The 13,761-nt window shown below is 43.5% G+C and overlaps 1 protein-coding gene across 11 annotated transcripts in view; it reads left to right on the plus strand.

Annotated features, from left to right (window-relative positions):
• Positions 1 to 7,099, plus strand: part of LOC117876458 (ankyrin repeat domain-containing protein 26-like) — a 164,411-nt gene extending 157,312 nt beyond the window's left edge. For 10 of the 11 annotated variants that reach the window (XM_034768665.1, XM_034768685.1, XM_034768676.1 and 7 more), the window contains 2 exons: positions 4,864 to 4,909; positions 5,668 to 7,099. In XM_034768665.1, coding sequence (XP_034624556.1) covers positions 4,864 to 4,909; positions 5,668 to 5,816 — 195 coding nt within the window. In that variant the 3' untranslated portion in view covers positions 5,817 to 7,099. Of the gene's footprint in view, positions 1 to 725; positions 784 to 4,863; positions 4,910 to 5,667 lie in introns of all 11 variants that reach the window. The other variant, XM_034768723.1, reaches the window with a different exon arrangement.
• The last annotated feature ends 6,662 nt before the right edge of the window (positions 7,100 to 13,761 follow it).

A 13,761-nucleotide genomic window follows, 5' to 3' on the forward strand; every position in this document is an offset into this window, starting at 1 on the left:
AACACAGTTTTCATATTAAAAATACATTATTCTTAAGAAACAGCAATTATAAGTACTTGGGAAATCCACTGCAAACTGCATCTGTAGTAACTTAGATAACTTACAATGTTATGGGGGGAGGTAGGTTTAAACTTGCTAGCCCACCTCAACTCTTCCTAGCTCTCTGGATCCCCAACAGCAGAGCTTCTCTGTAGCCAGGAGGAAGTGAGGAGTATGCATTGCCCTCCCTTGTGCAGGGGCAGAGGGAGATCTGTGTATGGCGTGCTATACCTGCACACTGTTCACTAGGATAGGTTCTAGCCAATAGGCCCCAATCTTTTAAGGAGCTCTCATGACTTTAGGGGAGATCAGCCCATGCGGAGTTCCTTGCAGGACTGAAGCCTTAGTAAACAAAGGGCTATGTATAAAACTAATAGATGAATATTTTAAAACATAGTTAATAAAAATAAACTTTAACAGTTTACCTTAGAAAACAATAGTGATCTCTATTGCCAAACACGAGTCAATATAGTTATAAAGCACATCTTTTAATCTGTGAAAATAGGTGGAATCTCCTTATCTCTAAATTTCAATTCTGTTTCTAGTCTTTTTCCATCTGCACTCTCTTGTAGTATAGTATTCAAAAATCCTAAGTAATTTTATTTTCTTCATTTATTTACGGGTCATTTTTCAGTTCTGATTTCCAAGACCTATAAACTTATTGGCTTTTGTTCTTACTTCTTCAGCTCCTTGATCAAAAGTCTGTTTCTTCCTTCTCTTCTCTGCAACCAGATACATGGCCAGGTGTGTAGTCAGTATTGCTTAATACTATGTAGTTCTTTGTACTGGGCACGTTTTTCTGTTTGTATTGTTTAAATTTTAATTTCAATTAAGAACAAGTTTTGTCTGGATTGTCATAATATTGCAAATTTAAAAACTCAGTTTATACTTTTGCTATACTTTACAAAAGTGAATAGCATAATTATTTAAATTAGCAAGACAGTACTGCTGTGTTTTATATATTTGTGTGTAACCCTGACAACATCTAAAATGAAACCATTGATCAGTACTGAAGAATGGAATGTACAGAATCATATTTATTATATTTGAGTCTTGGCTGTCTTTAAACAGCAGGGGTTGGTGGATATCATTTTTTATCTTTTAAGTAAAAAGTTGTTTTCAAATTTAGTCTTTCTTTTGTAAAATCCACTCTTGGAGTTTCTCACGAGGACTGCCTTATAGTTATCTAATCCAATGAATCCTGGAAAAATCTATCAGTCTTGCATTTACTGTGTATGGACTAGTGTCATGCTACGGTACTGTATATATTGTATATGATGATCCTTTCATTTCCTTTTTGCCTATCAGTCTAGACCTCAATACTTAATCATTTAAGTTTGTATTTTTTTATAGTTTTGTTTTTCATTTTTTCTTGGTGTTAATAGTTTTCTGACTCCCTTTTCATCCTCCACTCCTCTTTCCTGGGGAAGGATAAGAAACTCCCAACCAAAGACAAAAAAAAGCTGTCAACAAGCCCTGGAGTTTCATAGGATCTTAAAAGCCAAAGGTTCTTTATTCTCCCTAAAGCTGATCAACAGAAACTCCCCAAGTAAAAATTTGTGCTAATCTTACCAACAATTATTCCTTCCCAAAAGACATTGCAGATCAGAAGATGGAAGCTACCCTTAGATAGAACTTTGAAACGTCTTCAGTGATCCATAGAGTTTGTCTACACTGCAATTAGACACCCGAGGCTGGCCTGTGCCAGCTGACTCAGGCTCACAAGGCTCAGGCTGAGGGGCTGTTTAATTACGGTATAGACCTTCAGGTTCAGGCTGCAGCCCAAGCTCTGAGACCCTCCCACCTAGCAGGTTTTTAATTTCTGTGTAGATAAACCCATAGACACTCGTTGGCCAGCATATTCTTCACTAGAGCCATGACGTCCTGGTGCAGTGAGTTGAAAAGCCTGGACCACCAGAAGCCCATGATAAGTTCAAGTCAACACTGAAGAAACTATCCCTAGCAACTACTTTTGTGGCAGATGGATCCATGGACTCCATGAAGCTGGCAGCAAAAGGCTGTGCAAAACTATTCAAAGCAAATCCCCCTGTGCCTCAACTTCTCAGGTGGGAATCCTGTTTAGTTAGACACTGGGATAAGGTGGAAGTGAAAGTATTTATTCTCTATATCAGAAAAGATAAAAGGACTACAGTTCTTATACAAAAGCTCCTTTTATTGCTACCCATAACACAGGCCACCAGATAAGAGACTTTTCTTATTCCAGGGTAAACACTAAACCGGTAACCCACAGGCAAGTCCTGATCTGGGGACAAGTTCAGCCCTTGTTTACGATCCAAACAGTCAGTATGGCTGCAACTATGCCTGATTCCACCCGGAAATACTCCTGGAAGGCACTTAGACACATGGTTCCTGTCAACATTAGAGTACAACACTAATCTCTGGTGCTCCAGGTTCTTCTACATCTTTATCCATTCTCCAGCCTTAAGACACACCAAGCCATCCTGAAGTAGATCTCTCATCTCCCAGAGCTATGGATAGTAGAGCCTCTCTCTCAAGACCAAATGTTTTCAGGGTTCTATTCCATATTCTTTCTAGTAAGGGAAAGATCAGGAAGAGTCCAAGCCATCTTAGACCTCAAGAGGTTGAACAGGCCAACAAAGAAGAATTAAATTCAGAATGGGTTTCTAGCTTCCATTATTTTTTACAATCTCTCCAGCAGACCTGACAGAAGCTTATCTGCATATTCCACTGTTTAGAGTGCCTTGCCGCTCAGAACCAGTCAAACTCTGTGCTCTCTGGTGGGTTCTTCCTCTTCTTACTCTTTCCCCAATTGTGTCTGTCTTACTCCCTTACTGAAGCAGTTTCTTCTTCCCAAAATGCCGAAGTAGTGAGTAAATTAACCTTGTAAAGAAAAAAAGGATATTAACCAGTATTTAAATTTTTCCATTTGTTTCTCAGAATATTGCATGAGTAAATCTCATCATTTGTAAAATTACTGTTCATGAGGTACTCATCACTGTTATATCTGTGTGCTAGCTCCATATATTTCAAAATTATGCTTTCTTATATGCTGGCTGTTGTTGTGGCTTGTCTTTTTAGATTTTAAATTCTTCAGGTCATTGACTGTCTTAATGGAAAGTCTATTGTGGACACTACAGAAATACAAGTTATAAATAACAATGCACAGTACCATGGGTATGAATAAACAAAACGCTTTGTAATCAAAACTGTAAAAGTGACAGTAACTAATTCCCTTGAGAGAGGAACACACCTTTTTGTTCCCCCTAGTCAATTTAATTTAAAGCCAGTTAATACAAAGGTGCAGAGCTTGTTCTCCAATCCCATAACCATCATTCACCATCCTTAGAAGAAGCATGACAAAAAGAGATGAGTGTTGCATCTTTCCACAAAGAGAGAAGGTTCTCAATGTGATCTGAGGGCCTTGCAGTAAACTAATATTGTACATTTTTATAGCAGCTAAATTAAATACTGATGTTTTATTTTTATATACAATTTAAGGACTCAATCTTGCAAAACTTATTCTTGCAACAGTAGCTTTGTTGGGTTGCAGGACCGGGCCTCATATTTTTAACAGGCTAAACCTAGAATTAGATCCGAGTGGGCAAACTTTTTGGCCCAAGGGCCACATCGGGGTTGCGCAACTGTATAGAGGGCCGAGTAGGGAAGGCTGTGCCTCCCCAAACAGCCTGGCCCCTGCCCCCTCCCACTTCCCACCCCCTGACTGCCCCCCTCAGAACCTCCAACCCATCCAACCCCCTTGCTCCTTGTCCCCTGACCGCCCCCTCCCAGGACCCTCACCCCCTATCCAACCCCCCTGCTCCCTGTCCCCTGACTGCCCTTACCCCTATCCAGCCCCCCGACCAGACCCCTGGGACTCGACCCCCTATCCAACTGCCCTCTGCTCCTCGTCCCCTGACTACCCCTTCCTGGGACCCCCCACCCCTAACTGCCCCCCGAGATCCCACCCCCTTATCCAAATGCCCCCCCCCCCGCTCCCTACTCCCTTACCAGCAGCAGGAGCTTGCAGCCACAACACCCGGCCAGAGCCAGCTGCGCTCCCCATGCTGCCCAGCGGGAGCAGCGGGCCAGAGTGCGGCCCATGGGGCGAGATGAGGCTGCGGGGGAGGGGCCAGGGACTAGGCTCCCAAGCCGGGAGCTTAGGGGCCGGGCAGGACTGTCCTGCGGGCTGTAGTTTGCCCACATCTGAATTAGATACATATATCCACCCCTGAATTTAATTGTGATTTTATTCACATATCTGAAGATAGAATTTAGCCCTCCATTACTAATTGATTGTGCTTGTTTGTATGTGTTTAACTACTAAATTATGAATCATTTATCATTAGTTAAATACATTAATAAGCCAACAACTAGTAAGGATGGTTTATTAAGCAGCATGTGCATGAAGGGGTGTAAAAGCCATGAGTCCTACACTCCTCTGACCTATAGAGTAGTTAATTATAGTTTGTAAATATACTTCATAGGGACAGAAGAGGCAAATTAGCAACCATCTAGTCAGTTGGGATGGTCTGGTTTATTTGGTCCTGCCTCAGCGCAGGAGGCTGGACTTGATGACCTCTTAAGGTCCCTTGCAGCCCTACACATCGATGATGTCTCTGAAGGTATAGATTGTTTTACGATGCTGCTGATATTGTTCAACCATCAGACTATGAAGACTCAGCTAATCAAGATTTTCTCCAAAACAAAACTAAATCTCTGGTCAGGATTTTCGTTTCACTTTTATTTACACTCTGTAGTTGTTTTTAAATATATAGCAATATTTTTGTGACACGAACTACCCTAAACTGTTTATATGTAAATATTGTTAATATTTAATTTCAGATGCAGCAGGAACTAGAAAAAAGTATCACTAAAGAACTTGACCAAGGTAATTTGTCAGAGCATGTTAACATTTTTTTTTCAAAAACTGAGTGTTACTAAATATAATTTGATTTTGTTATAATTCAAAAATAGTATTAAACTGTTATGTTGTATACCATTGCTGTTTCTACTAATTTTCAAATTTAGTAAAGTTCTTTTTGCAAGCACTGCCCACTTACCAAAGTGCTGTACAGATTATTATGTAATTCCCCCACCAAAAAAGTCTTAATCTGAAGTCAATTTTGCAGAAATTCCCAAATAACACACACATAGGATTAACAAAAATACAATAAATCCTCTTTTAAGATTTTTCAAACTTTAAAAATCACTTCTCCTCTCACACTTATTTTAATCAGTATTATTGTATATAATTGATATTCTTCCAAATTTATCACTAGAATAAGCAATTGTCATGCCGTTGTCTTCATTGGAATTTAGTGTGCTTACAGCATCTGTGGATTTGACCTATTATTTTCAATAGCCCTTGAAATACTAACAGTTATTTACTGATTAGCAAAAAGGCTAATGTATTGCTTTTATAATTAAAAAATATGGTTTCTTCCTTTGTGAATGTCCCTTTTATGTCATTTTCATCATGTTTCCTTTGTATTGATTTAAAAATGTGTATCTGCTGTCTCTGGACCTGATACAATGCCAACTGTCAATGAAAAAAATTCAATGGGTTTATGACAAAGCCTATTGTAAAACTATCACACAACATAACACAGAACATATATGGTCATTTGTTTTTCTTCTTCTTTCTAGCCACAGCTGAACTTGAAACTGGATCTGTAAGAGTCTCTCCTGTAGGATCTACTGATGGATCTTCAAAAAATCTAAATGTGGATCAGGATCCGGTTTCCAGGGCAACACAGCAGTATCTAGATGTTTTAAAGAAAAATTATATGATTTGAACAAAACATTAAAGCAAGTTTGTGGAAATGATTTTGTTTACATAACATTTTAATGGTTTCCCATTAAATGGGTTAGGATGTTAAATCTTAATTACAATTTAAATATAAACTATAAAGGTATTTTATAAATATCAGGCACATTGCACTTGTCTCTGGAGAAACACCACATAGTTATATAGTCTCCTTTTAAATTAAATATATAAGCCATACCTTGTTTTCATTTGTAACTAGCAAAGGAAATACAGAGCGGTGTTCTTGAGTTTGACAGAACTGCCTGAATGTTAGTTGTTACAACAGCTATTCTGAGTCTCAACCTATTCATTTTCTCTGATGTATTTTAACCAAAGCGTTTCCTGAATTCTGTTTTGTGTGTTTTCTCTTTTACGTATATTTTATGTTTTTAAATGTTGTCTTAAGTAGCCATTAGCATGTTCAGATCTGACGCATCTGTTTTGTGCCCAGTTGTGTAGTCCTGACACAGGGAAAACTGTTGATTCACTGTAAGATTTACCTATATTAGGTTTGAAGAATTAGGCACTTGCCTAATTTGTTTTTGCTTTTATTCCATTGTGTTTGAGTTTAAAAAATACTACATATCTGTAATAGTGCCAAGAGATTTGTAGTGTGTGTTTTATATGGTAGGGGAAACTTATCAATACAATGCACTGAATTTTTTATTAAATAATACAGCAACTTGGGGCATTCTGAGTTGTTAGTAGATCAATATGTTGTAAGTACAGCTCTTCTGTAGATGAAATAGAGTAAAATATATATAAAAAAGTATATATATATTGTGCGCCTACCTCCAATTTTCTTGATATTTTTCAAAGTTGGTGCATGGAAAAGCTAAGTTTTGCATTATTACTAAAAGCAGAAGACCCCTTGATCATAAATCTAGTAAACTGGACTTAAAGCGAGTCTGTTTCAATGATCAAGACAGTTTTACTTATTCCAGCGATTCATCCATTGTTACTGAAGACCCATATTTCTGCCATTAAATATCTTTAAAAGTCAGTAATGTTGTGGTTCAAGATGATGAAACAGAGGAAGAAATCCCCACTAGAGAAAACATGAACAATGATTATATTGAGATGAGCAGTACATGAAAAATATATCCTGTACCTACTACTCCAAGAACTAAGCTAACTAGCCAGGGTGGAAAAAACCTGTGCCACCATGTCTCTTAACAGTTTTAAAGGAATAAAACAGTTTTGAACAGTTGGTGTATTGTCTTTACTTGTAAAATATTACATTTCAACTGTTCAATAAATTGTTAAATGTAACATGTCTCACTTTTGTTTTACATTGCGTCTCTTCCTGACTATACTTGTGTATCATTTTCTGTGTTGTTTCCAGTGTCTGTTCTTTCTTTCCTTCCTTCTCCTACTATCCCTTTACTCCCTTTCCTGTCTTCTGCTTCACCCTCACAACTGTTCTCATTTCTAATACTTTTGTCTCTCCTTTCTCCCCACAAAATATCAGTCCCCTGTCTTTTTCCTACATACCAATGTGCGTGCTTATCCACATACTCCTTTCTCTCTGGTCTTCTCCTTCCTTCTGATTGAAAGAGCAGTAGCTCAGTGGGCCAGGGAGAATGGCCCCTTTTGAGTTCAGTACCCCATACAAAACTTCCACTCACCCTGAGCAAATTGCTTTTTAAAACCTCATACATATACAGTTTAGGGGAGGTATTGCAGCAGATCCTTTGCTCGTGTCGTTCAGCATCGTCCTATTGACTTTAATCGAACTCTGCTGATTTACAGCAGCTGAGGATCCAGCTCATTATCTGACACCTCTAGATACCTCAGGCAAGATTCAAAAATGGGTGCCCCTAAAGTTAGACTCCTAAAAAGTGACCTAATTTTTTCCAAAGTGTTCAGCACTCCCAGCAGCTCTCATTGAAATTGCATTTCCTCCCCCTCCTCCCACCACCACTTTAGGGGAAAGCACTACGAACTCAAACTACAACTCAAAAATCAAAATCATTTTTGGCTATGGAGTCTTCCCTAAATGCCGCTAATATGAAATTGAGTATTCTAAATTGGTAATCTGTTAGTAATCAGCCAGCAAACCCTTCAGCTAACCAGAGCCATTTGTATTCCAGGACACAATGGGACAAAATTCCACAGGAGCAACTCCTAAATTCCACTGTAACGTTAATTTATTGTGTATCAGCATCAATTGTTATGATCTCCACCGTCATGAAAACGTACACTACTGTGGCTTCTAGCAGAAAATAATCATTGGCATAAAACTTCATTATACTTTTCAACCATGATTAGTTTAGACTAGACCATTGGTTCTGGTATGCTCTCTTGGTGGTTGGGCTTCAGCTCCCATGGCAACACAGCTCACAACCTCCTTCTCCCAATATGTGCTACCAAAGAGAGAAGCTTGTACTGTAGTCTGCTTAAGCATTTATCTCACCAGATCCTCAGACCTCAGCTGCTGTGCTAGCTAGTCTCTGCTTCTGTCCCTCCCTCTCTCTGGCTATATTCCAGTTCTCACTCCCCAACCTCCTGCTGCCTAGGTCCACAGAATATTGCAAAGAGCATGCACTGTAATCCAATTAATTCCCTGTGATATGGAAAGGGGTGTGGGGGAGGGGGCACAAGGCTCCACACACCACTTTTGCCCACAAGCACTGCCCCCCTCCCCAGCTCTCAGTGGCCGGGAGTGTGGAACCGGTGCTTGGGGTGGGGAGAGTGCACAGAGCCCGTGCCCCCCGCCTAGGAGCCGGATCTGCTGGCTGCCTCCGGGGCGCCGTGCGGTGCCAGCCAGAACAGGTAGGGACTAGCCTGTCTTAGCGCTGCAGCACCACCAACCGGCCTTTTAACAACCCAGTCAGAGGTGCTGACCAGAGCTGGCAGGGTCCCTTTTTGACCAGGTGTTCCGGTTGAAAACCAGACACCTGGTCACTCTATTTGTGGGTCATGGGTGGCAATTTTATTTAGGCAGGATGTAATCCAAGTCTTTGGGGGGGAAATTAGATGTGACTGCTTCCTGGGGAGTGGGGTATTATGAGGTAGAGGACTGGGGAAATAGGAGCTAGGAGTTGTAGCAACAGGCAGGGAGTTACGGGAAGAGAGATAAATGGGGATGGGTGATAGAGTTGATGGGGGTTTCAAGTGAGGGACGCTTGGCATGTGCCAGCTTTGCCAGTGCACCCCAACATACTCCACATCCTCTCGCTCTGCTGGGCACACACACACCCTGCACACCCAGCTCCGCCAGCGCATCCCCAATCCCAACGCGCCCTCGGCTCACCCACTAAGTCCCCTGAAAGCCACCCGTAGGGTGACCAGATGTCCTGATTTTTTAGGGACAGTCCCGATATTTGGGGCTTTTTCTTACATAGGCTCCTATTACCCCCGAGCCCGTCCTGATTTTTCACACTTGCTGTCTGGTCAGCCTAGCCACAGACTCAGGCTGGTACCTCTGAGGGTGCAGGGCCAGGCTCAGTGGTGGCTCTGACCGGGGCTCACGGGTGTAGCTGCGCCCACCGCCATCACGGGGGGCCGAGGAAGGACACAGAAGCAGCCCTCGCCCCCACCGCCCCGCACCTGACCCCGATTCTCTTGCGCTCCCGCCTTGCCTTGGCAAAGTCCCAGCACGGGTTACTCCGCCTAGCAACAGCTCTCTCCAGCCAATCAAAAATCCAGGCTGGCAGCACGACAGCCAATCGAAAAACAAATCACATTTCTCTAGCCAATCATAAAGCTCCAAGCTCAACCTCCGCAGCCAAACACAGCACCAATAAAAAAGTGACAGGTTACCCGGCAACATGGCGTGACGCTCGGCCAATGGGAACATCAGGCAGGCAGCGCCCGCCCTCATACTATCCTGCCCAGCAACGTCTCACTAAGTGGCTAAGGCCCGGTAAAATCGGAACAGACTTAACCAATCAGGAAGGAAAATAGGGTGAGCGACAGTTCAGGATTAACCCCTTGGAGCGATCGGGCTGCTGCGGGCTTGAGGCCGTTTCCCTGGCCAGACCCACAGAGAGCTGCAGTGACTGGGAGGGTCCCTGAACCTGTGACTGAGCGGGTCACGTTCAAATATGCAAGTCCCGTCACATCACTGTTGCAGTATTTTCTGAATTTAATGCTGTGTTTTCTTCCTTTAATAAAAGTTTCCTTTTGTTATACACGGGACTTGCGCATGGTGACCTATCGCCTCTTAGCGGCGGCCAGGGGTAGTGTCCAGTTTTCCCAGATTACCGGCTCAAGCCAATTCTATTTTGTATTGTTAAGAGGACCCCCCCTAGATATTGAACCCAGCCGTTGTTGCTGCCTACATCACATGGCAGAAGGGTTACATAGCTAACTTCTCCCCTCTCCTCCTTGTTTCCCAGGATATCTTAGATCTGTGCAATCCGAGTACAGAATTGGAGGAGAAGCTTGTCCAAATTATTTCTGGCAACAAGGCTGCCCAGAGGAAGGGGCAAATGGGGCAATTTGCCCCAGGCCCCGCAGGGGCCAGTATGAGAATATAGTATTGCAACTTTTTTTTAATGGAAGGGGCCCCTGAAATTGCTTTGCCCCAAGCCCCCTGAATCCTCTGAGCGACCCTGTCTGGCATAATAAAGTTCTCTGCCATTTCAAAAGCTCCACAAGCTTCCAGTGACCATGTGACCTCCCTGGGCCCCTGCTGCGCTCCCCGCATCAAAATCTGAAATGGCGCCCTGCCCAAACCTGTGGCATTTTGGTGGGTGGGAGGGGACAGTGCACCATTGAATTGGGAGGCTACATCAACCTATAGTAGAGACCAAAATTGGGGTTATTTGTGCAAGGGGGGTGCAAAAATATAAGCCACAAAAATAGCCACTTTTTCAAAGAGTTTTTGGTGTTTTGTTTTATTTTTGCCCAGATTTAGAGAGCAAACTATTGCTTTGATGTGGGTCAAAATGGTCTCACTCTGACAAGTTTTATCCCAGGTAGGGCATGATACCCACTAAATCTCTGGGGGACCCAAATTGAGAATGGTATTTAAGAATGTGTGTTCGTTTCTTTGCATGTGTAGTCTGAAAGGCAGGGGCGGCTCTATGTTTTTTGCCGCCCCAAGCACGGCAGTCAGGTGGCCTCAGTGGCATTTCTGTGGGTGATCTGCCGGTCCCGCGCCTTCGTACCCGCTGCCGAATTTCCGCCAAAGCCGTGGGACCGGCGGAACGCCCACAGCCAAGCCGCCGAAGGCTGCCTGACTGCCGCCCTCATAGCAACTGGCACGCCGCGCGCGCCCCCCCTCCCCCCTCCCCTCCTGCGGCTTGCCGCCCCAGGCATGCACTTGCTGCGCTGGTGCCTGGAGCCGCCCCTGCTGAAAGGATTACTGTGCACATGCCCCAATAAAGAAAAAAAACATGAGCGGTTGTCTGTGCAGCCAAATAATGCTTGCCTGGGTAGTTTGAGGAAATGAGCCAACAACATTGCCCGGGTGAACACCACACCACTGAAGTTTTTAGTTTCAATCTTTGTATAGCACTTGTCCCAGTACAGATCCTTGAAGGACGCTGCTAGCTACCTCTCTCAAGTGTGAAAAACTGACTGTTTATTCCTACACTTTATTTCCTATCTTTTAACCAGTTACTGATCCATGAGTGGACCTGAAAGTCCAAGTACACTATATCCACATGTTTGTTGATCCCCTCAAATAATTCTAACAGACTGATGAAACACGAGTTCCCTTTACAAAAACCATGTTGAGTCTTCCCTAATAAATTGTCTTTAGCTATGTATTCTGATAATTCAACCAATTTGCCTGGCACTAAAGTTAGGCTTACCGGGCTGTAATTGCCAGGCTCCCCTTTGGAATCTGTTTTTTTTTAAATCAGCATCACATTAGCTATCCTCCAGTCATCTGGTACAGAGGCTGATTTCAGCAATAAGTTACATACCTCAGATAGTAGTTCTGCAATTTCTTATCTGAGTTCCTTCCAAACTCTTGGATGAATACTATCTGGTCCTGGTGATTTATTACTGTTATCAATTTTTTCCAAAATCTCCTCTAATGACACCTCAGTCTGGGACAGTTCCTCAAATTTGTCATCTAAAAAGATTGGCACAGGTATGGGAAACTCCCTCTCGGCAGAGGGTCACTGCAGAGGATGTGAAGACGGATGCAAAGAATTCATTTAGCTTCTCTACAATGGCCTTGTCTTCTGTGAGCGCTTCTTTAGCACCTCGATCATCCAGTGGCCCTACTGATAAAAAAAAATCAGGCTTCCTACTTCTGATGTACTTAAAAGTTTTTTGGTTGGTTGTGGGTTTTTTGGGTTTTTTTGCTGTTAGTTTTTGCATCTTTTGCTTGTTGCTGTTCAAATTCTCTTTTGGCCTGCCTAATTATACTCTTACACTTGACCTGCCAGAGGTTATGCGCTTTTCTATTTTCCGCAGTAGGATTTGACTTCCAATTTTTAAAGGATGCCTTTTTGCCTCTAACTACCTCTTTTACGCTGTTAAGCCATGGTGGCATTGTTTGGTCCTCTTACAATGTTTTTAATTTGGGATATACATTTAATTTGAGCTTTTAGTATGGTGTTTTTTAAAAGTTTCCATGCAACCTGCAGTCATTTCACTTTTGTGACTGTTCCTTTCAACTAGCCTCCTCATTTTTATGTAGTTCCTCTTTTTGAAGGTAAATGCTCCTGTGGTGGCTTTCTTTGGAATCCAAACCCCGACCCACCGCAAGGATGTTAAATTTAATTACATTATGGTCATTATTACTAAGTGGTTCATCTACATTTGCTTCTCGGACCAAATCCTGTATCAATCAAGAATTGTTTCTCCCCTGGTGGGTTCCAGGACTAGCTGTTCCAAGCAGTCATTAAAGGTGTCTCAAACTTTTATCTCTGCATCCTGTTCTGAGGGAGATAATTGAACTGCATCAGGCGGGACCCCCTATGGTGCCTTGGGCTGGACCTCCTGCTACTCCTATAGTCAGAGCGGTACAAGTCTGACTTCGACTCTGATGTTTCAGAATAGGAGGGCCAGGGTGGCACTGCACCTCTTTATGTAGAGCATCGGGAGCCTGGGGACCAACGGTGCTCCATGGATGGAGGTGCTGGCAGTGGGGGGTGCTGAGGTGACGGAGATCAGCATGATATCATCTCTGGCTTTCCCTTTGACTGAACGGGGTGCCGAGATGGAGCCTGCAGCTCTGGTGCATCCTCCTGCCTTGGGGGCGAGAACGGTGTGTGAGTCTCAGCAGGTCCTGCGCCGCCTCAAAAGCCTCCGAAGTGGATGGGAGCAGCCGGTGCTCCAAGGGGTTTGGTGAGCGTGATGGGCCCAGACTCGACTGCCTCACTTTGGCAGGTGTCGATGTAGCCCCACTCTGAGCCTCGGAGCCGTGACCCGACTGAGTTGCCACTGATGGCTGGTCCCTTGATCTTGCTGAGGGGGATCAGTCTCTTTCCATCCTCTTCTTCTTCTGTGCTGGCAATTGGGACCAGTGCCCAAGGCTGGAGTGCCCCCGAGAGGTTCCATGATGGTGCCGAGTCTCCTTGGCAGTGTCTTTCTTTGACGCCGGATCTCTCGAAGACGGCACTGGAGTGCGCCGTGCCAAAGAAGACGTACTGGGAGTGGGATCCCCGGCACCTGGATCCGACTGAGGTTGGAGAGATGCCTCCATGAGGAGTATTTTAAGCTGCTGCTCCCTCTCTTTAAGAGTTCTCAGTCAGAATTCCCGACAGATCTTGCAGCAGTCTGTTTCCCTCCCCAGACACCATAAACAGGAGGTGTGGGAGTCACTTTTAGGCATGCGCTTTGCACAGTCCTGGCAAGTCTTGAAGCCCAGGGATCGCTGCATGCCCTGGTGACAAATAAGGGGGGGGGGCAGAAAAATGGGGGGAGGGAACCCCCCATAACTGAAACTTATACGTGAACTAACTATGCTAACCAACTAGAACTATCTGCAGCAAAAACCAAAAGTACTGCTAAGCCACTTGCTGAAG

Source organism: Trachemys scripta, chromosome 1, assembly GCF_013100865.1.
Source record: "Trachemys scripta elegans isolate TJP31775 chromosome 1, CAS_Tse_1.0, whole genome shotgun sequence".
In the NCBI taxonomy this organism is placed as follows: Eukaryota; Metazoa; Chordata; order Testudines; family Emydidae; genus Trachemys; species Trachemys scripta.